The sequence below is a fragment of the Candoia aspera genome, chromosome 5 (assembly GCF_035149785.1).
Source record: "Candoia aspera isolate rCanAsp1 chromosome 5, rCanAsp1.hap2, whole genome shotgun sequence".
NCBI classification, from domain to species: domain Eukaryota; kingdom Metazoa; phylum Chordata; class Lepidosauria; order Squamata; family Boidae; genus Candoia; species Candoia aspera.
The window spans coordinates 50,177,032-50,200,123 of record NC_086157.1 but is presented as its reverse complement, the minus strand read 5'-3'; the positions used below and the strand labels follow the sequence as shown (position 1 = coordinate 50,200,123).

The 23,092-nt window shown below is 48.5% G+C and overlaps 2 protein-coding genes across 2 annotated transcripts in view; one reads left to right on the top strand and one right to left on the bottom strand.

Moving 5' to 3' along the window:
• PDK3 (pyruvate dehydrogenase kinase 3) overlaps positions 1 to 23,092 on the bottom strand; it is a 674,093-nt gene that overhangs the window by 293,858 nt on the left and 357,143 nt on the right. The window lies entirely within an intron of this gene.
• Positions 9,554 to 21,504, top strand: ARX (aristaless related homeobox). The gene is made up of 5 exons (XM_063305198.1): positions 9,554 to 9,866; positions 11,040 to 11,721; positions 14,357 to 14,402; positions 17,234 to 17,571; positions 20,409 to 21,504. The coding sequence occupies exons 1-5, from the start codon at positions 9,674 to 9,676 to the stop codon at positions 20,647 to 20,649; spliced, it is 1,500 nt and encodes a 499-aa protein (XP_063161268.1). The 5' UTR covers positions 9,554 to 9,673; the 3' UTR covers positions 20,650 to 21,504.

Genomic DNA, 23,092 nt, shown 5'->3' with positions numbered 1-23,092 from the left:
GTCTTATAACCTGTAATAGTAAAAGATCCCCTATCACAAGCATATGAGACAAAAATATGATAGCTACAAAGGAAATAGTAAAAAATCTTGGAACTGTTAAGAGAATGCAAGGAAGAATGTCAAGAGCAAATGGTTATCAGAAGAATTGTTATAAAGAAGCTTAAAGAAAGAGGATTTTGAGCATCATGCAATAGGTCACAAGCAACCACTGTAAAAATTCACAGTGTGGAAAGCAGATAATTTGAGTAACTCCTACACATATTTTCTTAGAAATACTGTAAGTCTTTAGGAAGTGTATATAATATTATAGCCTTGAAGTACATGGGTGCTCACAGGAATTTTCCAGGATGTCATTATAATTTTCATGCATAGTATATGCTTCTATAACACTCTGTCCATTTTTCTTAGAAGTGTGCTAGTGAACTTTTTGGGCAACACTACAATTTCATAATTTGTCATCTACAAATGATTTATCAGGAAAAGCTCCCAAAGTTCTAGAACTGGAACATGGAAAACTGCCTTATATCAAATCAGATTTTTGCTCATTTAGCTCAATATTTATTTTCATAGACTGGAAGAATGCCCATCTCCCAGTGACTCTGGGCACTTTACAATATAAAAAAGTCAGAACAATAAAATAAAATAAAAAATAAAAGTAAAGTAAAATATTGCCATTAAATGTCTAAATATAAAGCATCTGGATTAATTGGTATATCTTTCCAAGATTTCAGGCTGTGGTCTTTCAATCCTACCTGGAGAAGCTTGAGGTTGACTGTACCAATGAGCTTCATTTTAAAAATGTTGATGAGCATCCCTAAAGAATAGCAGTAGAATCTGTAGAAAATGTCTTTTGCAGGGAAGATAGCAAGACATAGATATGCTTGGTTGGATTTTGGAGCCTGCTTACTATCACAATTGCAGACAACTTTAATGCAGTGTTTACACTGTATAAATGTTCTCCTGCACCAGAGCTCTGGAACTTCTACTTTTAGAATAGTGGAGTTTATGCCCAGTTGCACTGAATAATAATAATGAAAAAATAGCTGGCAACAGTGGAGATTAGGTCTACCATTTTTAATAGTTCTTCTGTCCGAACAGCCTACCCAGATAATAGATAAATTCTAGCAAGACAATAGGCCTGATCTTGAGAAATTAGTACACTAATCTACTGAATTGTTTTTTAGGAGGCAGCAATCACTTCCCATTAGAGAGAATGGAGAATGTGTATGTCAATCATTGATAGGACTGTTCATTTACTAGCTAAAAACAGTGAAAATCAGGAATGGGCTTTTGTTCCAAAAATGGGCAGATAAATGGACTACAGGTTTTGCTTTATATGACAACTTCTAGAAAAGCTAGAGGCTTGTTTCTTTGCTTTAATGAAAACTGGCAATCTGGGTTTTATGGCTCATCCAAAAGGGCAATGCTCCTTGCCCCCACCTTTCTGGGTGCCCATGTAAAAGTACTTGCATTGAACAGGAAAACAGAATCTGATTACCCTATAAATCACTTCTGTAATCTGATGCCTTCGAGATATTCCCAAGAAGTTCCACTCCAAGAATTCTCAGACAGCAAATATGTCAGGTTTTATAGCATGGCTGTAACTAATTCAGTTTTCTGTCCCATATGCAAAACCTAGCAATTCTGTTATGCCTATAAATCAGTCAGCCTCACAAAATGTGCATATACATATAGGTATGAAAGACAGAGAGAAAATAGTCATTATATGCAATTCATTTCTGCTCCACGTTGAGATGTTTAAAATAATTAGAACTGAGATTAACTTTTATACTCCCCCCAAAAATGAAGGATCGCAATTTAAGACTGTAGGCTTCAGTCCAAAATAAACTGATCTGGGAATAAATCCCTCTTGAACTCAACAGGCCATACTTCTTATATACCTCACAGGATTGCACTGTAAGGACTGCAATCCTACATTAATTCAATGGCTGGTTTACACATCACATTAAGCCAGAGTTTTTTAACAATAATTTGTTGAAGATACCACTGTGGTGTCACTTGTTCATGCAATAATCCAAATCACAATGGATAGTTTCACACATTATACTAAGCTGGAAACAAAGACACCACATTACGGCTTAGTCAAATCAGCCAATGTAGAGAATTGTGAATTTTGCGAGCTAGGACCTCATGTTCTCACTGACATCTTAATTATGATGAATTCTTAGGGGCATCTTTTCTGTTTATACCAGCACTTTAATTAGAAAGACAAGAGAACAAGGCACAACAATAAATCTACTAGTGCTCTTTACAATGTGTCATGCACTTGGAACCATGTTTAATATTGGAAACTGCACACACACACACACACATAGTGTTCCGTTACAGTAATAGGAAAGCAAGCTCATTAGCTATAACCTTTATGCTTACTCTTTGCACTCTCCCCAAAGGCAGCCTCCCGATTCCTTGAGATATTTAAAACAGGAATAGGAAATAAATTATATAATTACTTAGCCCATTATACAATTAGCTCACCATAGCGATGGAAATCAATCTGTCTTCAGAAACATTACTCTGCAAGGGAGATGGCAAGGCTTATCAAATACTTCTTTTTACAAATTGATCTTTTTACAAATAGATCTATCACTATTCTTTTCCAGTGTGTGTCCTGGCACATCTTTAAAAGTTCATTTAGCCCTTTAGAAACTGACATTGGTCTTTAATTTTTTCTTTTCTTGATCTTCTCAACTTCCTTCCTTCTTTAGGGAACATTTCTATCAGTATTTGAATACTTTCCAATCCCTCACCAAAGCAAACTGGCCATTGCTAGCCACTAAAGAGTGGTGCCTTTCCTGTTTAAATAGTACCACTACCTGTAGCTCAAATTGGCAGAACTAAGATATAGAAACTTCACTACAGATCTCAAGTGAAAATTGAAAGGAAATCCCAGAATGAAAGGCTACTTTAAAAGCCAGCAAAAGACATATTTGTTGTTTATAGCAATAAATCTGTGCCAATCTACAAGCTAGCCAGATAGAGAAATACGCACAAGGAGAGAACCATCAAAAGCGAATATATTGGGGAAGATGGATCTGGGAGATGTTCTTTGGGGAAATGTCACAGGCCAGTGACAAGTAGTTTGTCTTCCCTGAAACCATGGGGAAAGAACATGTGAAGTCTTCATCTCCAGGCAGATGGCACAAGAAATACATGGAAAGTACAAGGAAAGAAATAATGATAATTGAAGGGAATTCAGTGTGGGTTTTGGGTCCTAGAACTCTCATTCAGGGATATCTCCTGTCCTGAGTCACTAGAACACAATCCAAGAAGACTCCACTGGTTGAAAAAGTGAGGCATGAGGAGGTTCCTCTGAAGTGGAATTGTCATTGCCAGCCAAGTCTGTTGGAAAAGTTTGTTTTGCTTAGGAATGTGTTTGAAAAATGAATGTAGACAAGTTGTTCTGGAATAGCAGTGCAAGAATAAAGTAAATCCTAATGGTTAATATAAATAAAGCAAAAAGGCAAATATGGGAGTCCCTAATTTCAATGAATACACCCACTCTTTTCCTTAAGTTTGATTTCATTTTCTGTATCACTCGCTTCTCACTTTTTCAACAAAAACTCAAGAATACATGTCTTTTGTTTCTAGGAAGTTCAATAAAGGCAATGATTTCTTTAAATCCTCATAACCAGGTAGGAATTAGAAACCTGAATTATCTCCCACATCCACACCTGTCAACCTGGTCACAGTACATCTACATCTAGACAGGATTGCACCTACAGAAATGAATGTGTAATAGCCATTAGTAGTAACAACAACTTTCTTGTTTTATTATTTTTTAACTTATTCTATCTAAAAACAAAAACAAAGCGTTTCAAGTTTTTTTTCCCCCTTAAAAAGTATCTGAATCTCTAACAAAAATCAAAAGTAACTGCATTTTTGCACAGCCAGTAGGAGGCGATGAGATCTTCCCTCAGCTGAATGAAAAAAAGGGCAGGCTGTCAAAGCTGGCGACTCCTCCATACATTCATGTGGGGGTAAAAATATATCAGGATATTTTTTCAGATCTGGAAAACTGGTGAGCTATGTTCCACCATTTGAGCTAACTGAGGCAAGGCATGGCCTATGGATTTAGATATTGTCTGGTGGGCAAACTTTGCATTCCAGAACTCCTACATTGGTAAGTCCAACATACAGAAGTTCAGTATGGAATCTTGCTTTGGGCTTTAAAAGGATATGTGGAGGAGGGCACCATAGTAAAAGAAGAAGTGGCATGTAAATATTTTAAATAAACAAAAATACATTAAGGCCATTAAAATAAATTCAAGAATTGCCTTTTGAAACAGTGGAATTACAACCATGAGTACAAGATATGGGTAGGCCTTTTCCAAGAAAAAGGGGGAAATGGACTGTCCAGGAGGGTTGGAGGAGAATATGGAATATGGTGATCTGGCAGTCATAATTCCAATTGTACCAGTTACTGCCTTCCTCTCTGATCCAGTTACAGGATCACTGGTGGATTTCTTGCGTTAATAATTCCCCATCTATTTGTTTACTACCTGCTTGGGCCCAGTTTCAGATGAATGACAATTAGTATTAGTAGTCATTTCATTTATCCAGCTGTCCATTCCTGTCAATCATCATCATTTTTTATTCATTCTTGGAGGGAGGGGAAACTTCAGAGACACATAAAATTGCACCTCACACACACACCTTATCTCCACAGAGCAGACAGATCTCTTTGAGATTCAGGTTTTAATATGCGTTTCAGCCAGGCACAAATTAGAGTCTGATAAAGCTAATCTAAGATCAAGGAAACATTGACTAAAATGGGGCTGCCACATCTAATCTGCACATAAATGCATCTCAGGAAGTAATACCTGGAGGTTAAATACCACGTTCAAGTAGTGTTCACACAACAGCTAATCTATTATTAAATTGATCCATTAACCCTAGATTTACCCAGAAAGGTGTGATATCAGTCCAGATGGGAGACCAATTGCTAGTTCAGTTCAGATTAAAACCTGCTATTGATTTTAACAATTCTTGAGCAACAATTGGCTCCATATCACCTGAAGACCTAATCAAGCTGAACTGAACCTGCTCTACTTAACCCTTCAAAGATTATAATGAAGCAGACACCTTTCCTGCTCTTCTTTCATTTGGGGCTAGAAGTAAAAGGGAGGAATCACTTTTAGGCTCCCATTGAAACCAAAAAGGTGTTCCTTGCTGGACAGTAGACTTCATCCCTGTGTTGCACTTCATTTCCTCATAAAGCACCACTGGTATCCATTAATGCCCAGAGGGTTCTGCAGCTTCCTTCTCTGGCAAGGCTCAGTGGATTGGACCCCCCAAGGCTTCACTTATGGTTTGACCTAGCCATGGAGCCAGGCACATCCTCCAGGCTAGGCAGGGCTCCACCAGCACTTGACTTGTTTCCAACCATTTTGCTGAAGAGTATTGCCCTATCCAAGGGTGGAGCTTTGAACCAAAAGTAGAGGAAGACCCTGCATTTCTAAGACCACTAGCAGGGAGGGTGGGAAGAGCTGAAATGGAAAGCCCCACCCTGGCCAGTTTTGAGTGGGAGGGATGGTGCCGGCCAAAGCAACTTGCTCCTGCCTCTCCCACCACTGTCCCTCTCCCAAGTTTGTTTCCCTTCCCCGGCATCTGCTTCCTGGTGACCTTGGCCAGATTTTTCCTCTTCCAAGTAAAACTCGAATCGCTATGACCCCACCTTATCGTTTGGATCATTGTACTATTGTTCTCATTCACTTCTCCCGAACCTTACAATAAGGCATTACAGTGTTAAATTAGGATTGGTGGAGAGAGAAATAGATGGTTAGGGAAAGAAGTTTGCAGGCAGGCAAGCAGGCAGGAAGGGGTTGAGAATCCAGAAAGCTAAAAATGTGCAAGGGAGGGATCTCCTGGTTGTTGGGCATCCCAGAAGCAGATAGATCACCAGTTCTGCCTTTGGGCCTGGGTATTTGTTTGGGAATGTGGGGATCTGGAAAGGAAGTTGCTAAAAAACCCTCAGGCCAACCCTTTTTTTCTTGGAACAAAGCCGAGGAAAATCGGGGTCCATGTTACCGAATGCAGGGTGTGGGGTGAAGCTCCTGCCTTCCGCTCCAAAACGGCTAGGCTCGAGGTGAACTAGCTCCTCGGCTTCCCAGAGGAAGAGGTGGAGGCGGATGGGACCGAATTTTCAATTTCTATCACATCTAGAAGCAGAGCCTTCGCTTCGCGCAGGGAGCCCCGCTTTCCCCAGGCCCAGGGCAGCGGCGCAGGCCGCGGATCCCGCTGGATGGAAACGCCAAGCACAAAAGCAGCAGCTTTGCGCCGACATTAGCAAGCGAATAAATAAAAGAATTAAATGCGAACGACTCAGAGCAGTTTCATTTCCTTTGGCTGACTGAATGTTAAAAGCTGGCTTTTATGAAAATTACCGAGTGATTCACTTTCACTGCCCTCTCTTGCCTTTTAACGATCGCTCCCGCGGGTCAATTGCTGTTGGAGTTTTGAGTAGCCCCAGGGAACAGGACGAAGGGCCGAGGAGTACTAACAAAGAGGTTATGCATTCTGGCCATTCGAGGACGGGCGTACCATTTCTTCAACAAGTTGGATGGAGGAGAGCCAGATCGACCCCTACCGAGCCCAAAGAGAGATGGCGGGGCCTAGAGGCTGCTCCTCCGGCGCGTTGTGCTTCGGGGCGGCCAGGCAGCGCTCCGATTGTAGTGATGCCGGCGTTGGGGTTGGCGCCGGCAAAAGAGGGCTGCTTGGCGCCGGGGACCGAAGGGTCGCTGCCTGCCCTGAGGCCGCGTTAAGAGTGGCTCTGAAAGGCAAGGAGGAAATGGATACCGCAAAACAAAACGCGGCTGCCAGTTCCCCGGTTCGCCCGGGAGGCGGTCAAGAAAGGCGAATGCGGAGCGGAGGCAATTGGCCCTCGGAACGGAGCCTCTCCGGGAGGGCAAAGGGCGCCTGAGGGCAGGCCGGGCTGTCGCTCTAGTGACCCAGATCGTCCTCCGCCAGCCGCCTTGTCCTTTCAGGCCTCAGCGCTTGGGACCGGCGGAGAGGGGCGAAGCGGAGTTCAGGGCTCCTCTGGCCGCTCCCATGAGGGAGATCAGGGAAAGGGGGACGCGGAGAAGAAACCCGCCTCTGCGGGGCCCCTGCGCGAGGCCTTTGAGGGCCCTTCTGCGGGCAACCAGGCTGCCTCTGGCAAATAAAATTCCCTCTGCAGGCAGCGATTGGTCTCCCGACTTGTTCGCCCTTCAGGAAGAATTGACGCTCGCCGCCCGATCCCGCCCTTCCTTAGGGAACGTCTCCCTCCTCCCTTCTGCCTCTCCTCCGGAGGAGGAAACTGCCACGGTGGAATCACCTCGTTCTTAAGAGTTATCTTGAAAAGGACTTCGGCATCAAGTTTCACTTTTTGGCCGTGTCAGGGTTGTGGCGCTTTGGGCTGGGCTGTCCACGGTTTAAAAGGGGTTCTTGGAAAGTCCACATGAAACCCTTCCCCGCACGGGCAGGTGTCAAAATGTTTCCTGCAAAGGAAAAAGACCTCCGACTTCTCCAGGGCAGAGGAAGACAGGGAGCTTAGGAGATGGAACCACGCACCGCCGAAACCGCGGCGTGGAAAGTGTCCCGCGGAGAGAAGCGGCCTGGGAACCACGGCGGGCAGCAGGTGGAGCAGCGGGAGTGGAGGAACTGGAGAGCCCTTTGGGGACAAGCCTCCTGGGAGGTTTCTTCTAGGGCAGCGGGCGCTGTGCTCCCCAGCCCCTTCCTTCGCTTCCCCAATTGCCTGCGAAACCGTTGTGCCGCGGCGGCTCCGGAACGCCGGTCGCCCATTAGCATTTCAAAGAGTCATCCAGATGTTTATTACAGTAAAAGAGAGAGCGAGCGCGCACGAGAGATCCCAATTATAAATCCTTGTATTTTTAAATACGAACTGTAAGCGATTCAAGTAGATGCCTTTGTAAATTTCTTTGACACGCTCGGGGAGGGAGGTTCAGTGGGAAGAAAACCAGGTCTGGAATTTTTCCCTTGCCCCAAACCTGGAGTGCAACCACTGTTTCTTGCTCCTTGCTGCTGTGTCTGCTTTTCGCTTTGGAAGGCAGCGGGAAATCTTGCCTAGTAAAAATAACTGCAGAGCAAATTTGCACTCTTTGGCACTGATCCTGTCCCTCCGAGGCAATATGCAATGACCTTCAGATCCTGCTCCATTAATATTCCCCAGATAGTCACTTTGAAACAAGATGTCATTGACCCCATTAAAATTTGCTTCTTTAAAAATAAATGTGCGCATCGAGGAAGCCAGCTGGAATTGTCCACTCGTTCCTCGCAGCGCTTGAACGGTTTCTGTCTCCCGGCTCGTTTTGGTTCTTGCCCAACCGAAGGCACAACTTCGGTAGCGAGGCAAGTCGAATTCACGCACCAGGAAACAGGAGAGAAGAGCGTGCAGATCAGAAAGAAAGAGTTCCTATTTTAGAAAAGGTGAAAGGGTTTTCCCAATTGCCCAACCTCAGTCTTTAAGCAGTGAGGCTTTTAGCCTTGCTTTCTATCTCAGAGGTGAACAAGCCATAAAGCTGGGCTCCAAATTCCCCCGTTTTGTTATTCCAGCGAAAGCGCCGTTTTGTGCCAACGACGTTCGTTTTTAATCTTAGGGAGATCCGGATTTGCGTCGGTGAGGAAAGAGGAAGGAAGGAAGGAAGGAAGGAAGGAAGGAAGGAAGGAAGGAAGGAAGGAAGGAAGGAAGGAAGGAAGGAAGGAAGGAAGGGTTGTATGTCATAATTCCTACCCATTGCGACTGAAGTTACATATTACACACACATCAGTCACAACGTTCGTAATGTGATCTGGTTTGGATGACCCACCAAGTTTTTCCGTATCAGTTTGTCGGCGGCTACATAACCTCTTTATTGTAAATGTTTTTGTCTAGAAAAATGGTAGTGTGTGAACCTGCACGGTCTGCACGTACAGTCTCATGTTAAGGAGACAATCCTAAATTTAGTGCCCAGAAAATAAATCTGATCGATTTCTGGATGGGTATGCACCGGGTTGCCTCTAAATATTTCCCATAGTATTAGTTTAGCTTTATAAAGAACATGACTGAAAGTAATGATTAATCCAGCGATTCATTCAAAAATCCAAGTCTCAACAATTTATTTCTTAAAATTAAGAACGGGAAGATATCTTGAATATTGCAATTAAGCTTCTAAGCAAAATGCAGTCGATGCACATGGAAGAAGTTTCTACTTTTATCAATGCAGCTGAGATTTGTTGTAATCTGAATTACACGGGACAATCCTGCCCGCTCCTTGTAGCATTGGGGGGAGGGGAATGTGATATTTTCCTTTTCGTGGAAAAAGTGATTCAATTCTTCTTGCCAGCTGCAGCAAGGGGGACGTCGGGAAAGCCATCCAACTTGGTCCAACCTATACCATTCCCCTCCTCCTCCACGATCCAGGCCACATTTTGCCTTGGGCTGGAAGCCGGAGGCTGCCCAGCCTCTGGCAAGAGCCAATCAGAGCGCGCCTTCCAGCACGTGGAGGAGAGAGAATCAAGAGCCAAGCGATTGCAGCGCAGTCGCTACCCTGGTTCCTCGTGTCCTGGGCAGGAAGAGGGGCGAGCCTCAGCTGCTGCTTAGAGGGGGGAGGGGTACCAGCCCCAGCCAAAGCTCCAGCCCCCGCACGGCCCGGGAGAGTGCAAGCAAGCCAAAGCCATGAGCAGCCAATACCAAGAGGAGAGCTGCTCCGAGAGGCCCGAATGCAAAAGTAAATCGCCAACTTTGCTCTCCTCCTATTGCATCGACAGCATCCTGGGCAGGAGGAGTCCATGCAAGATGAGGCTGTTAGGAGCAGCTCCCACTCTGCCGCCTCTGGCCAACCGGACGGAGCCGGACAAGGCCGGGCAAGGTGAGAGAGAGTTAAGGGCATCGAAGAGAGGAGGGCGGAAAAGGGAGGCAACTTAGGTTCGAAGAGGAGGGGGGCAGATTCCTGCCTTGCCCGCAGCCCTGGATATCAACTCTCCTGGCTGCTGTTCTCTTCCACTCCGCCCTTGGCCCTGGGACTGAATGGGGAGGGGGTGCTGCTCTGCAGCCGCGTCCCAAACTCGGGCGGTCGCAACTTGGGCAGTCGGGCTGCAGCTGGAGGCCGAATCACATTCGGAAGAACTCTGTTCCCCATCCGCATCTTCTGCCGGTTCGGTCTTGTCTCAGACTACCTCTCCGGTGTACCCAGTTGAACTCCCTGCAAGGTTTACCCTACTCGGGGGAAGGGGGGGCTGGATGCAGAACCGAGGACCTCTTTTTCTGTCCCCCTCCCTTTTCGGGTTTGGGCGGGTGGCGTTGTGAGGACAAATGACGACCGTTGTCAAGAGTTCTGTGCGGGTATTTTCTCCAGCTTGGCAGCGCCTTTGCCTGCCAGGCCTAGATTAAAGGCGAAACCATCTGGTGGGGGTAGGGGGAGAGTCCAGTTCAGTGTCCACATCTTGTAGGAAATTGGATGCTCCGTTCTGATTTTCTTGATGAAGGGAGAGTGGAAGAGAATTCGGCTTTTTCTAAACCACTTTCTCTCAGGCCTGGAGTTCCAGGTTTGGCTTCCAAGGCGGGTCTATCTTGCTACCTCCAGAGAAATGTAGAAATTAATTTGACAGAACCCGACAGGTGTCAGATGCCAGCTGGAGGAGAAGGACCCCCTTTAAAGTTAGTAATTGAAGGTAATAGTGTTTGGAACCAAAACGAGGTTGGGAAATGTTCTAGGGTAATGCTGTTTGCTGCAGCTTCTTTGAATTAAAAGCTCGATTCTATATCCTGTATAATTAAGGTGGCATATATATACCGCCCTGAAATTCTGTAAACCGTCCTGAAATCTGTGTATGAAAAAAAGAGACTTTGTATGTTATTAAAGAAGGGGGAAATTACCTTGATTCTGACGGAATTCCTTTGGGCTCAATTGATTCAACCTAGCTGAGGAGAAGGGAGGGAGGGTGACTCACGCGGGACTTTTTGCGGGAGCGGAGCTCTCTTGCCGAGAAGCCCGTCTTTAGCTGCTGGACTCACGACCCGTGCATGTCTCTGTCTCTGGCAGGACCAGGCAAGGGCAGCCCACCCGGCTTCGAGACGGGAGAGCTGCATCTGCCGCCCAAGTTGCGCCGCCTCTATGGGCCTGGTGGGGGCCGACTGCTGGCGCGGGCCGAGGCAAGCGCCTCGTCGTGGGACTCTCTCAAGATCAGCCAGGCGCCACAGGTCAGCATCAGCCGAAGCAAGTCCTATCGGGAGAACGCGCCCTTCGCGCGAACTGCTAGCGCGCTTGACGACTTGAGCAGCCCTGGAGGTGGCAGCGGCCCCGACGGTAGGCCGGGCCGGGAGGAGGAACTGCTGGACGAGGACGAGGACGAGGAAGAAGAGGAAGAGGAGGAAGAGGAGGCCGAGGAGCTGGATGAGGAGCTGGATGAGGACGACGAACTGCTGGCCGAGGCCAAAGACGCCCGCCGGAGCGCGGGGGCCGCGGGTGGGGCTAGCGTGGGGCCTGCGGCGGCGGGAAGCGAGGGTGCTGGCGGCTCTCCCAAGGAGGAGCTGATGCTCCCTGCCGACGAGCTGGCCGACGGCAAGGACGGAGAGGACAGCGTGTGCCTGTCGGCGGGCAGTGATTCCGAGGAGGGGCTGCTCAAGAGGAAGCAACGCCGTTACCGCACCACCTTCACCAGCTACCAGCTGGAGGAGCTCGAGAGGGCCTTCCAGAAGACCCACTACCCAGACGTCTTCACCAGGTAGGGAATGAAAGGCTGGGAGAAGCTGACCTCCAAGCGGCTGTGGGGTGGGGAGGCGTCAGGATGGCCCGTCGAAAGGAACTCTTAGGACCGAGAAAAAAGAGCTGCGGGATCAGGAAAGGCCGATCGACGGGGCAGGGGGTCTTCTGGGGAGGAGGGTTTTTTGAATTGGTTTATTTGTTTGTATTTACGCAATCAGAAGGAAATGGGAGGAAGTGGCAGGTAGGCAGAAGGAACGATACTCCAGGGCTGGAAAGAGCGAAAACGTTTGATATGAAGAGGAGATGCGCGTCGCGGGTCTTCTTCGGGTCCTCCTCCGCAGACTCACTTCCGTGTCCCGCTTTGCTTCTCCCTTCCGCTACTCCCGTGCTTTGGGAAGTCGCCTTTCCCCACATTCAGCGGCCTTTCCAAGTTAGCGTGCCCGGCGCTCCGCTGGTCTTCAGGCTCTAAGCTTGTCTGCCAAGGACAGCTGTGGCCGAATTTTGGCCACATCGTTGCCAAACTCCAATCTATTTTTGCCCTGATCCTCTGGCTAGTCTGTCAGGTATCAGTTTCACAGTTTTCCGTTGAAGCTGGAAAGCTGCCCTCGCAGTGGAAGTCATATACATACAGAGAGGAAAAGATCAAAGTATTCCACTGTCGAAGGCTAAAAATATGGAACGAGGTGGCAGCGTCCGGCCGGAGCATTTTGGCAGAGAGGCTGCAAGTGCTTGCTTGCCCGCTCGCAGACCGTAGTCATTTCTGGACGTGGTCCGGAAAATAGGAGATGGGAAAAAACTAGAGGTGGGGAAGAGAAAGCTGTTACTGTTCTTTGGGTGCGCCTAAGCAGCTCAACCACAGGAAGCTCCGGTCAGGCTGAGGACTGCCGGCCGGTCTCCTCCTGAAGCGCCGGGCAGAACTCTCCGTCCCTGCCTCCATCCAAAATTAAAATGGCTTCGGAAACATTCGTGGCTTGAGAGGGAAAATCCTCGCCTTTCCTTAGCTTAAGACTAGAGCTTAATTCAACAGAAAACAATCAATTCCGGTATCAGTCTTGTTTCTAGCTTCAGCATTTTTATTTAGTTATTTGTTCGTTTATTTATTATCAGCCTTTTCCTTTAGGAATTCCCTCCTCCATTTTTGCAGGACCCAGTCTATTGCTAACGGGAGAGCAAAAGTAGGTGCTCCTAATAGAACCCAACTCAGTCCCTTCCCTTAAGGGCAGCGAGGGGGAAAAGATGTTGACCTGGAAAAAATCCTGGTTGAATGATTTTTCTTTGCCGGCGCAGGGTCTTGCTCGACCAGGTTCGTAGGCAGTTTTCCTGGGTTTTGCAAAGAAATTCTCCGTCTGCAAAGCCCGCCGTTTACTCAATCTTCTCCTTCTTACCAATAGTCTGGGATTCTTCCTCGACTTTGCTTGTCTTCTGAGAGAGGGAGGGAGGCAGAGAAGGACGGAGGGATGTCTCTTTAAATTCGTTAACCTGCCACAGTGCATGTTATTTCCGCGGGAAGAGGGACCGCGTTTGGATGATGGAAAAAACTGACAGGATCCCTTGCTAAGGCCGTTTCTTGCTAGCTTTTATAGCAGCTTATTTCGTACCGTCAGTCAAACTCCGTTGGGGCGCTACAATGCCCGTCTTCGTTGCTGATATGCACGCACCTTTCTAGCCTGGCCAGGACCCGAAAAACGCTCCGTCTTTTCGCTTGGAAATGGGTCAGCGGAGCACACCAACAGCCTGATTTCAGTGCCAAAAACCCCGTATGTGAGAATGGGGATGGGTGTCGGCTTTTCTACTTCCCTGGGCGCAGATCAGAGCCGAAATGCGCTGGGTTCTCTAAATCGCTCCTGCAGGAAACCCAACGGCCGGTCCCTTTTGGCAGCTTGAAGGCGTCGGGCACTTTTTCCTCTCGAGCCCGGCCAGACTCCCACTTTGGCCGGCACTGCGCTTTTCTTCCGAGCGGAGGGAGAGCCAATTATCCCGGGAGTCGCCCGGGTTCGAAGTAAACAGATTATGAACAGTTTCCTAACACCCTAATGGTTTCCGATTTGCTTTAATTGTTGCAATAATCACCGCAATGAAGGGCTCGTGTTGCAGCTCAATGGAGCTCCCCTGTGCTGCGGCGCAGTATTGGAGGTGGGAGCCTTCCTCAAAGGCCTTGGCTGGAGATGCCAGGGGGGAGGTGGGCCCGGCTTGGCCCCTCCTGGAGAACGCTGCCCTCTATTTCACACCTTCTTTCTCTCTGGAGAAAAAAGGGAATATTAAGAAATTATATTGAGCCTGATGAAAAGCAACAGGTAACGCCTGTGTTGTCCACCTGATGCCAGCCAGCCAGCAAGGGCTTAGGGCGAAGTGTTTCCTGCTTTAATCCAGGAGTGGAGAGGAAGGATGCGCCAGGGAAGCCTCAGATTGCGGGACATCCCACCATCACAGAAGACTCTAAGGCAAAAGGCAGGGACCCCACCAGATGTGGGGCTGGGCAAACAGGGTTTCACTTTGATCTGAGCAAGGGAAGAACAGGAAAAATTGAACCTTGGGCCCTCCGCAGTTTCTATCTCACACCCACTGGCTGGTCTATCTGCCCCTTGTCTCTTTCTCTCCCAGACCACTTTCAGGGTCTCAGCTGAGCACCTGTCTTGTACTTCTTTCCCTCCCAGGGAAGAGCTGGCGATGCGCCTGGATCTGACTGAAGCCAGAGTGCAGGTGAGTCTGGGAAGGATTGGAAATTGAAGGCGTGGGAGACAGATATCAGCTGGACAGGGGAGCTCCTCAGTAGGGCAAAACGAGATACTTTAAGTCATTGATTTTATCCACTTAGACTCATCCTCTTCCCCCGACCCCAAATTAAGTTCAAAAATGGAGGGGATGATCACAGGACTGCCATGTTCTTTCTCCAATTTTTTTTCCGAGGCAATGTCCAGGAGAGAACAGGTCCCCAACAAAGCCTCCTTTCCTTCCCCACTGCAGTGGAACACCTTGTGGCAATTTTTAGCCTCTCCAAACATGTCTCAAAGGGCAAGTCAGGCATGCTGGTGCAAGAGCAAAGAGGGCCCCAGAAGGGGACAAGGGGTTCAGTTCTCAGCCCCCACCCTGACCACGAGAGCCAGCTAGTGTCCTGGTTTCCTTTTGACTTGAGCATGCCAGGCAATTCAAAAGGTTTGAGGGGGGGCAGAGTTGCCCCTTCAACAGAGACTCTGGAGTGCAGGAGGCTAACCATACCCCCAACAGATGGCTCAGCCTTTGGGCTCTGCACTGAGCAAATCACTTTACACAGAAAGCCAAGCACAGCAAAAGCATCATAAATTCCATATGGCTCATTTAATACACAACAGCTTCTCGCATTAGAGGAGCTAATGAAGAGCCCAGTTCCCTCCTCTCTGTTGACACATTTCTCTATTGTCAAACAGAGATGTGACAGCAACTCAGGATTTTCAGCTCAGGGGAATGAGTCGTGGGAAAGTTAAATAACTAAAAAAGAGAGCGAGCAAGAGACTAAGACCCCCCCCTTCCCCTTCATCACCCGTCTTTCTTTCTGGCCCTCCCCTTCCTTCTTATTCACCAGAGAAGATGTAATTAGGGAGAATATGAATTATTAGAATCCCTTGGTTTACCTTTGGGTATACTCAGATTTATTAATTCAATAAAAGGAGAATTTCCGGGGTGGGGGCATGTTGCTAATTGAGTTGGAAACAGGAAAGGCACACCAGGAGATGCCAAAATTTCCACTGCCTTAAGCCTCAGTGTCTGGGCTGGCTGTGGTAGGGCTAAATGGAGGGCCTTCTTGGAGGTGATCAGAGCAAACCAGGAGCTACCTATGTAAGGAAGGCCCCCTTTCTTTCCCACACTTTTTGCCAGCTATAATGTCTTTCCTCCTTTCTATCTCTTTTGTAAATTCTTTTATTTGGTGGAAGTGGAATCGAAATTCATAGATAAAAAATTTTCCTCTCCTTTTCCTTTCATATTGTTGTAATTGTTAATATTACAACAATATTGTTGCATTGTTCCTATCAATTTTAACAATATTGTTAATATTACTATGCTACTTAAGCTCATCACTTTAAAACAGAATAAAAGATGCCAATGACTGATATGAGTTACTTTATGGAAATCCATTTACCCAAGTTTTGGTTAAAGAAAAGAACACAGGAAAGGAAGCTTCCTCTTTTGCTCTTCCCCATGAAAGAACAAGAGTTATCTGCAAGGGGAGGGCAGCCAGCAGTGCAGAAAGCTGGACAGATTGTTAATGACGATGAGGATGAATAGCTGCAAAGGTTATTTATTATTATTAATACTCTCAAGTATTGGAGCCTTTAACATGTTTAACCTGCCACCTAAGTTGCTGAAAATATTCAAGTGTTTGTCAAACCATTGGTGCAGAGAAAGGAAAGGATAGAGAAAGTTATGTGTAAAGCTTTGAAGACATTAAGGAAACATTAGATATTGCTTCTTGAATATTGCAGCATTTGTCTTATATTACACACTTCTCATCAGCTCTAGCTAGATTCACTATCCCCAGCCATTGGTTACCTGGGGATAGATGGGAGTTGCACATCTAGAGCAGATCAGGCAGAAAAAGGCTGCGTCAAAGAAACTCCTCCAATAGAGGCCCAGTCAACAAAGTGCCTGTTTCTACTAAGAAGAAATAAATACATGTATTTCAAAAGGTCATTCCAGTGGCTTGGTCTGCTTTAAGCGGGCCAGATAAATCCTGGACATTAACAGTTCATAACTGATCGGAATAATTTATTGTTTATATACCCCAAGAGTTTCCTTGACACATGGAAGAGAGAGAGAGAGAGAGAGAGAGAGAGAGAAACAAATCTCTGCCAGCCAGGGGCTAACAGCCTAAGCCCTCCCATGAGGATGAGAGGAAAGAGAGAAGAAATGCTGCATTAATGATATCATAAAAAGTAGTTCTGTCTAGCTGGGTTTTTACTTTTGAGTAGAACTTGAGAATAAGTTAATGTATCCCTCCATCTGCTAAAGCCTTTAATTTAGACGTCTGCACCATTGATTTCAGAGGAAACTATGAAAATCTGCCCAGTATCTTAAGTTTAGGTGACTTTCTACAGCTGTGAACCTTTGTTTTGGATTTATGTAGAGTGAAGGAGCTTTTGATTTATTCAACTCTACAGCCTTGGCTGTTTCTCTTGATAGATAAGAGGACCAATTTGCTTTGCTTCCTTCTAGAGACCAGATGAGAAATCCATAGTCTATTAGGCAGATTTCACAACTGCTTCCATGAGATGGAGGCATCTTTCTTTCCACCTCTGCCGGAAAAATAGAAGGTTACCAGGTTACTTGGTGGCTTTCTGGAGAAGCCACCCAGGCAAGCTTTGCGGCTGAATCCCCTCTTCCCCTCCTGGTTTGGCGAGGTCAGCAGCCGGTCTCTCGTTCGCTCTCCTCCGCAAAGTCTCAGGGCGGCGCGGAGGCGGGTTGTCTTCCTGAAGATCGCTTGCTGGCCGCCGAGGAGCAGGAGTGGGAAGGGCCGCGCTTACTAACCGCCTTGCCCCTTGTTTTCTTTTGGCTTCCAGGTCTGGTTCCAGAACCGGAGAGCCAAATGGCGGAAGAGGGAAAAGGCCGGCGCTCAGAGCCACCCACCCGGCCTGCCTTTCCCTGGCCCGCTGTCGGCATCTCACCCGCTCAGTCCCTACCTTGATGCTAGTCCTTTCCCTCCTCACCACCCAGCTCTCGACTCCGCCTGGACGGCCGCCGCCGCCGCCGCTGCCGCCGCCGCCGCCTTTCCCAGCCTCCCGCCTCCACCTCCGGGCTCTGCAGCCTTGCCCCCCAGCAGCACCCCGCTAGGCCTCAGCACTTTCCTGGGAGCGGCTGTATTTCGGCACCCGGCCTTCATCAGCCCCGCTTTTGGCAGGTAAACTCCCCCCTCACGTGCCTCCTCCCAAACTGGTCAGTCGCGGGCCGCTGGAAAGGTGCTGAACTTGCCCCGCGGCACGAGGGTGAAGTGGGGGGAAGATTTCTTCGGGGTACGCGTAGATCCAGAAGCACCCATTTCCGAAGTCAAAGGGGCGGAGCTAGGGGCAAGTTGATTCTTGGGGAAGGTGGGTGGAACCCTTCTGCCTAAGGATTTGGAACTCGGACTTTTTTTTTTTTAATTATTCCAAGAATTCTCAGTGCCGAGATTACACTCATTAAAAGAATAAAGCGGTTATCTAGTCAATGATGGGAGTGCCAAATTTGACCTCCCAGACTTGCAGTCCAACACGGGCTGCGATTACTCAGAATTTAATTTCACTGTGTTCAGTGTAGGCTTGGCTGTGGTAGGAATGCTCTTCCAGCCTCTTCGCATGAAGTAGCTAAAGATTTCCATTTGTAGGCAGGCTGTAGTAGTTCAGTCTCTTTGGGGAGGGTTGCACATTTCAGGAGTTCCCTAGGCACTCCTTTTTAAAAAATTATGGATTTAAAAAAACTGTTGTGCGACTTATGTCTAATTTCCTATCTTCTAACTGGACAGAGTAATTTATAACATCTTTGGCAAGTGCGTTTCGACAATTTAAGTTTAAACATATCGATTAGAAGTTAGGATTTTTTTCCCCAAAAAAGAGTGACCTGGGGGTTTGGGATTATTTCCCTATAATAGTATATTTTACTCCAAATGCTTACAAAAAAGAACTGTAATATACAATTGACATAAATTGGGGAGAGCGGAATAGTAGGTGGGCCATATGTAATTAAACTTAACTCAACTGAAAACTCAATGTATTGGAGAGAAAGAGCCCGTGAGGGACGGCCAGGTTCCCTAGCTTGGACGCTTTCAACTGAATACAAAATAAAGCTGTAAATCAGGCAGGGGATAGGGGAGATGTAGCTGCATTTCCTTAGATAAAATCCAAACAATGAAATAAAAAGCCACTGACTAAATAAGTAGACAACGAGACAGTGTCGCGTTTATCAAAACTGGAGAGATGAAAATATAATGGAAATGTAACAGGAGAACAAAAGGAGAATATATTCATTGGGGTGCGACGCCACTTAAAACAAAATTATCACTTGCAGGAGGAGTGGAAATCCAAGTTAAATTAAGAGTTTAAGGGGTTGGGGAATGTCTACCAATGAAAACGAAACTCTCTGCCTCCCCTCCGCAATGAGGATGACTCGATTTCCCAAACGGTTACTGGATTACTACGCCCCCTACTGATCACGATGCTTCTACACTTTAGTGCTTTTCTTTAAATCCTGACGTAGCCTGGTGCTGCAGCTCGCCCCCTACCACCGAAAACATTGAAAAATGAGTTGTAAGAAGCTCGCTGAAGAGAGACTAATGGGCCGCGTGCAATTGAAGTTGCAAGGCGGGGGTGGGGGGCAGGGAGAGAAAAACTCATCCTCTTGAGCGAGATTCCCCTTTGCTCTTAACAAGCAACGTTTTTGGGAAGGCGATTTGAAGTGGCTCCGGTTCCTAACTATTACACCTGCCAGACTCTCCCATCCTCCAGAGGTGGCGGAACTAAAACTGCCAATATTGCCAACCACGAGGGCTCCCAGTTGAGGAATGCTGATATTGCTCCCCCTCTCCCCATTGCTCTCGGCCTCCCTTTTTGCAACGAAAACCTACAAAAGTCTAGCCCAGCCAGAGCCAAAGCGGTCATCCCTGAGTTGAACTGCATAAAGCATTTCGCCAAGCAGACGGGCGGGCTGTGGAACTGAGAAACCACTCCAGACGGAAGCCAGGCGCCAGCCCCGGCAGCCCATCCCAGAGACTAGCCAGTATGGGTCGTTGTTGGTCCCTCCCGTTGCCTTCCGGGCCCGCAGTTCAATTCCTCGCCGCGCTGATGTCAGTAATCACCTCCTTGGTTAATGGAGAGCCCGCGTCTCTCGACGTGCCGGTCAAAGAGGGTCAGCTGAACAGCGCCGGGAGAGCCGCGGGAGGAAAAAGGAGCAGGGAAGGCATGTCGCAGATTGTGTCATTGCTAGGGGCTGCCGGAACGTAATTGGAGTTCCGCTGTGAGGCAATCCGCTAGAGCGGCACTCCCCGCTGAGGAGGGGGATCTGCGCGGCAGCGAAGCCGAGAGACGGGCTCCGCTTTGGGCATCCGGGCGCCGGGGAGCTTTTCGTAAGACGTGGGGTGGGGGCAAAGGACCGAGCCCGGGATTGATAGTGGGGAGCACGGGTTCGGCAGACCAGATACGAACTATCAAAGGCCAGTCGAACCGCGGTTGTAGGTTGGAGGGAAGGGACGAGCCGACTCCTGTCTCCTTGCCGAGCTCGCTCTCCGTGCAAGCCAAGGCGAGTCCCAGTTTCGACCGATTGCTCGTTTCTTGGAGCGGGCTTCTGTCACCAGCAAAGGGGCAACGCAGCAATCAATAAACGCGACCCTTTGCCTGCCGGCATCGGGTTTTTTCCATTTCCCTCTTTCCCCAGCCTCCTCCCCCAAATCTCGGCTTCAGAAGGGCCCGAGAAGGCTGTCCCGCCAAAAGCGAGCAGGGGAAATTCAGTCCCAGGCCCGGGAACAAACGAGAAAGCGGGCCCAAAAAGAGACTTCCTCGTTCTCCCGCGACTTCCTAGTTAGGCTCCTCCAACTTGAGGTTGTCAACTTGTCGCCTTCCCGACTTTTGGAGCTCTGAAAAGCAGTCCGTCCTGCAAAGGGAATACATCTGAAACTGAAATGGCAGCCCCACTCTTGCTCCCATAGAGGGAACTGCGGGACTTTCTGCCCCCTTAAGACTGACTGTCCCGTGTCTCCTTTGCTTGCAGGCTCTTTTCCACCATGGCCCCGCTGACTAGCGCTTCCACTGCCGCTGCCCTGCTGCGACAGCCAGCCCCTGCCGTGGACAACGCCGTGCAATCGAGCGGCCTCTCTGACCCGGCCACAGCGGCAGCGGACCGGCGCGCCTCCAGCATTGCGGCGCTACGCCTGAAAGCCAAGGAGCACGCGGCGCAGCTCACGCAGCTCAACATCCTCCCCGGGAACAGCGCGGGCAAAGAGGTGTGCTAAGCCGCTCCCAGGGGGTTGGTGGGCGAATCGGCAGAGGCACGAATCCAAGACCAAAACGGGAGGGAAGCCAGCGGACACACGCTTTCTGGAGGGGGACAGGCGGCGGGGAGGCGCCACTTCTGCGGCTTCCCTTGGGCCAATCCGCAGGAGCCAACCCCTCCTCGGCCGGCAGTTTTTTCCACGCTAGATCGGCGACTTGGTCAGCAAAGCACCTGCCCGAGTTGCGGGAGGCTCGAGACAAGACAGGCAGGTCGGTGGGGTGGTTGAGAAAATGAAGGGCGGTGCAGGCCAGGCTGCGCTCTTCGCCTGGGCTGTGCTCACCAGCCCAGAAAAGGACCGTCAACCGCAGATGCTTGCTGACAGGGCCAAGGCCAAGTAGAGCACGTGGGGAGGGGTGGGTCTGGTCTCTTTGTCCACCGGTCACATCAACCAAGGGTTTTATAGTAAACCAAAGGGAAATATAACGCTAGCATATGGACTGTTTAAAAATCACTATACTGTGATGCTCGATACTGTACATACCATTGTTATTAAAAAAAAATACGAAAAAGAAAAAAATCCAGAGCTTTGTATATTTGAAATGTTATATAATAATTGCACTCAGTGTAGTGTTTGTACAAGTTTGTCATTTCTGTAGATTTTTTTTCCTGTGTTGTAGATATTATAGGGGCCCTAGACAAATATTTATGTACAAACTCTTTAACTTATTAACTCTAGAGTTTCCCAAAACCTCGAGAGAGAGAGAATGCCAGCAAGCCAGAGAAAGGCCATCGGAAACGGAAACGTACTTCTGTGTAATGTTGTTATTGCTCTCACTTTTCCTTGCGATCAAGTGGGAAAGTGTTACCCATAGAAAATAAATATATCTCTATATATACACACGTTTATCAATAATTCTAAAAGCTACCTGGAGATGCAGCGTCATTGGAAGCAATCATGCTAATAACGAGGTGGTGGTGGGGGGAGATAAGCAGATGCGGAGGATTTGACTCTTTTAGAGAATGTGGGGAAAAGACGGACTTTTCACAAATGTTTGAGCTGATAAATAGATGCGCGGACGATATACATAAACAAATAAGATTGAAAAAGGCTTTGGCAAATTTTCTGACAAAATTCTCAGACTTCGCTTTGGTTAGCGTAGAATCCTCGCCCACTTTCCAAACGGGTTGGCTGGGAATTCTGGAAACTGTAGTCTCAGTATAACTGGAACCAGAAGGGAAAGCTGGTCTAGAACTACGGAGTGGATGTAAAAGGTTGATGGCCCAATCCTATGCCTGTCTGTTCAGAAGAAAGTCCCGTTTGGAAGGTGGATATGCGATCGTGGCCTAGGCAGGGCCCTTAAAATAGCTAACATCTATAGGATTGGACTTTAGAGCACCGGTCATCTCAAATACACTTACCATCGAGAGCAATAAGACTTACTTCCAAGTCAACATCTCGGGTACTCTAACAGGGAACTTTTCAATGGCCACACTTTTCTTCCGCTTTAAACGTGAGCAGAGGTGGTAAGCGCGCGCCCCGCCCTCCCTCGATACTTTTTCTTTCCCGCTTTCGGCCGAAAATGTCTTTCCTCCCACTGGTGACTTCGGGGACAGACCTGGAAGGCTTCTGCTTGGCGGCCTCTGTCCCAAGAGCGAGCTTGTAGATCAAGCCGCGGGAGGACGGGGTCTTCCAAGAGGCTGGGAGCCAGTCGTCCACCAGCCAGCAAGTAACCGCGCGGGGAGCCGGAAGCGTCTCGGAGCCCGCTCGGAGCCACGGCACACACCCGCCTGCGGGTTGGGTTGGGGTTGGGGTTGGGGTGGGGGTGGGGGCGGGGGCGTACGAAACTGAGGGACAGTCAGAGTCCGCTGGGCTGCGTTCCCGTCTCTCTCGCCTGGAGATTTGGCGGGAGCTTTCCAGGGCCAAGCGCTGAGGAATAAAAGAGGCCGGCTTGCATCGGGGCTCCGCTCGGGGGTTTTCTTTCCCCAGGCCGAGAGGGGGGAAGAAAGACGATGACGCTACTCTGCCACAGCCACAGCCACAGCCACTACTACTGACAAGAGCAGCAGATACTGCCTGTAGCACCTCCTCTCCCTTTAGGGGAACTGAACCGCAGGCGCGGCGGAGCGCCTTCCTCCTCCAGCTCCATCTCTCCTTTTTCCAAGCCATTTGACCCTGCCATGGAGCTGAAGCAAATCGCGTGAAATTGCCTCCAAGGATTACATCGCCGTCCCATTGAAAGCCCCCCGAGCCCCTGGTTTACCAACCTCCTAATCCCATGTCACTCGGCTGCTGCAAACAACCCCCCAGTGAAAGGCCCCCTATTCTTCCGCAGCTGGAGGGGCCCTTTACCGTCGGCCGTAGCGGACGGAGCTTGCCCTTGCTCGCGCTTCAAAAAGGAGCTTCGGTCTTCCCCGGATTAGAAAAAGGGGCCGGGCTGTCACGCCTGACAAGCCCTCAAAGC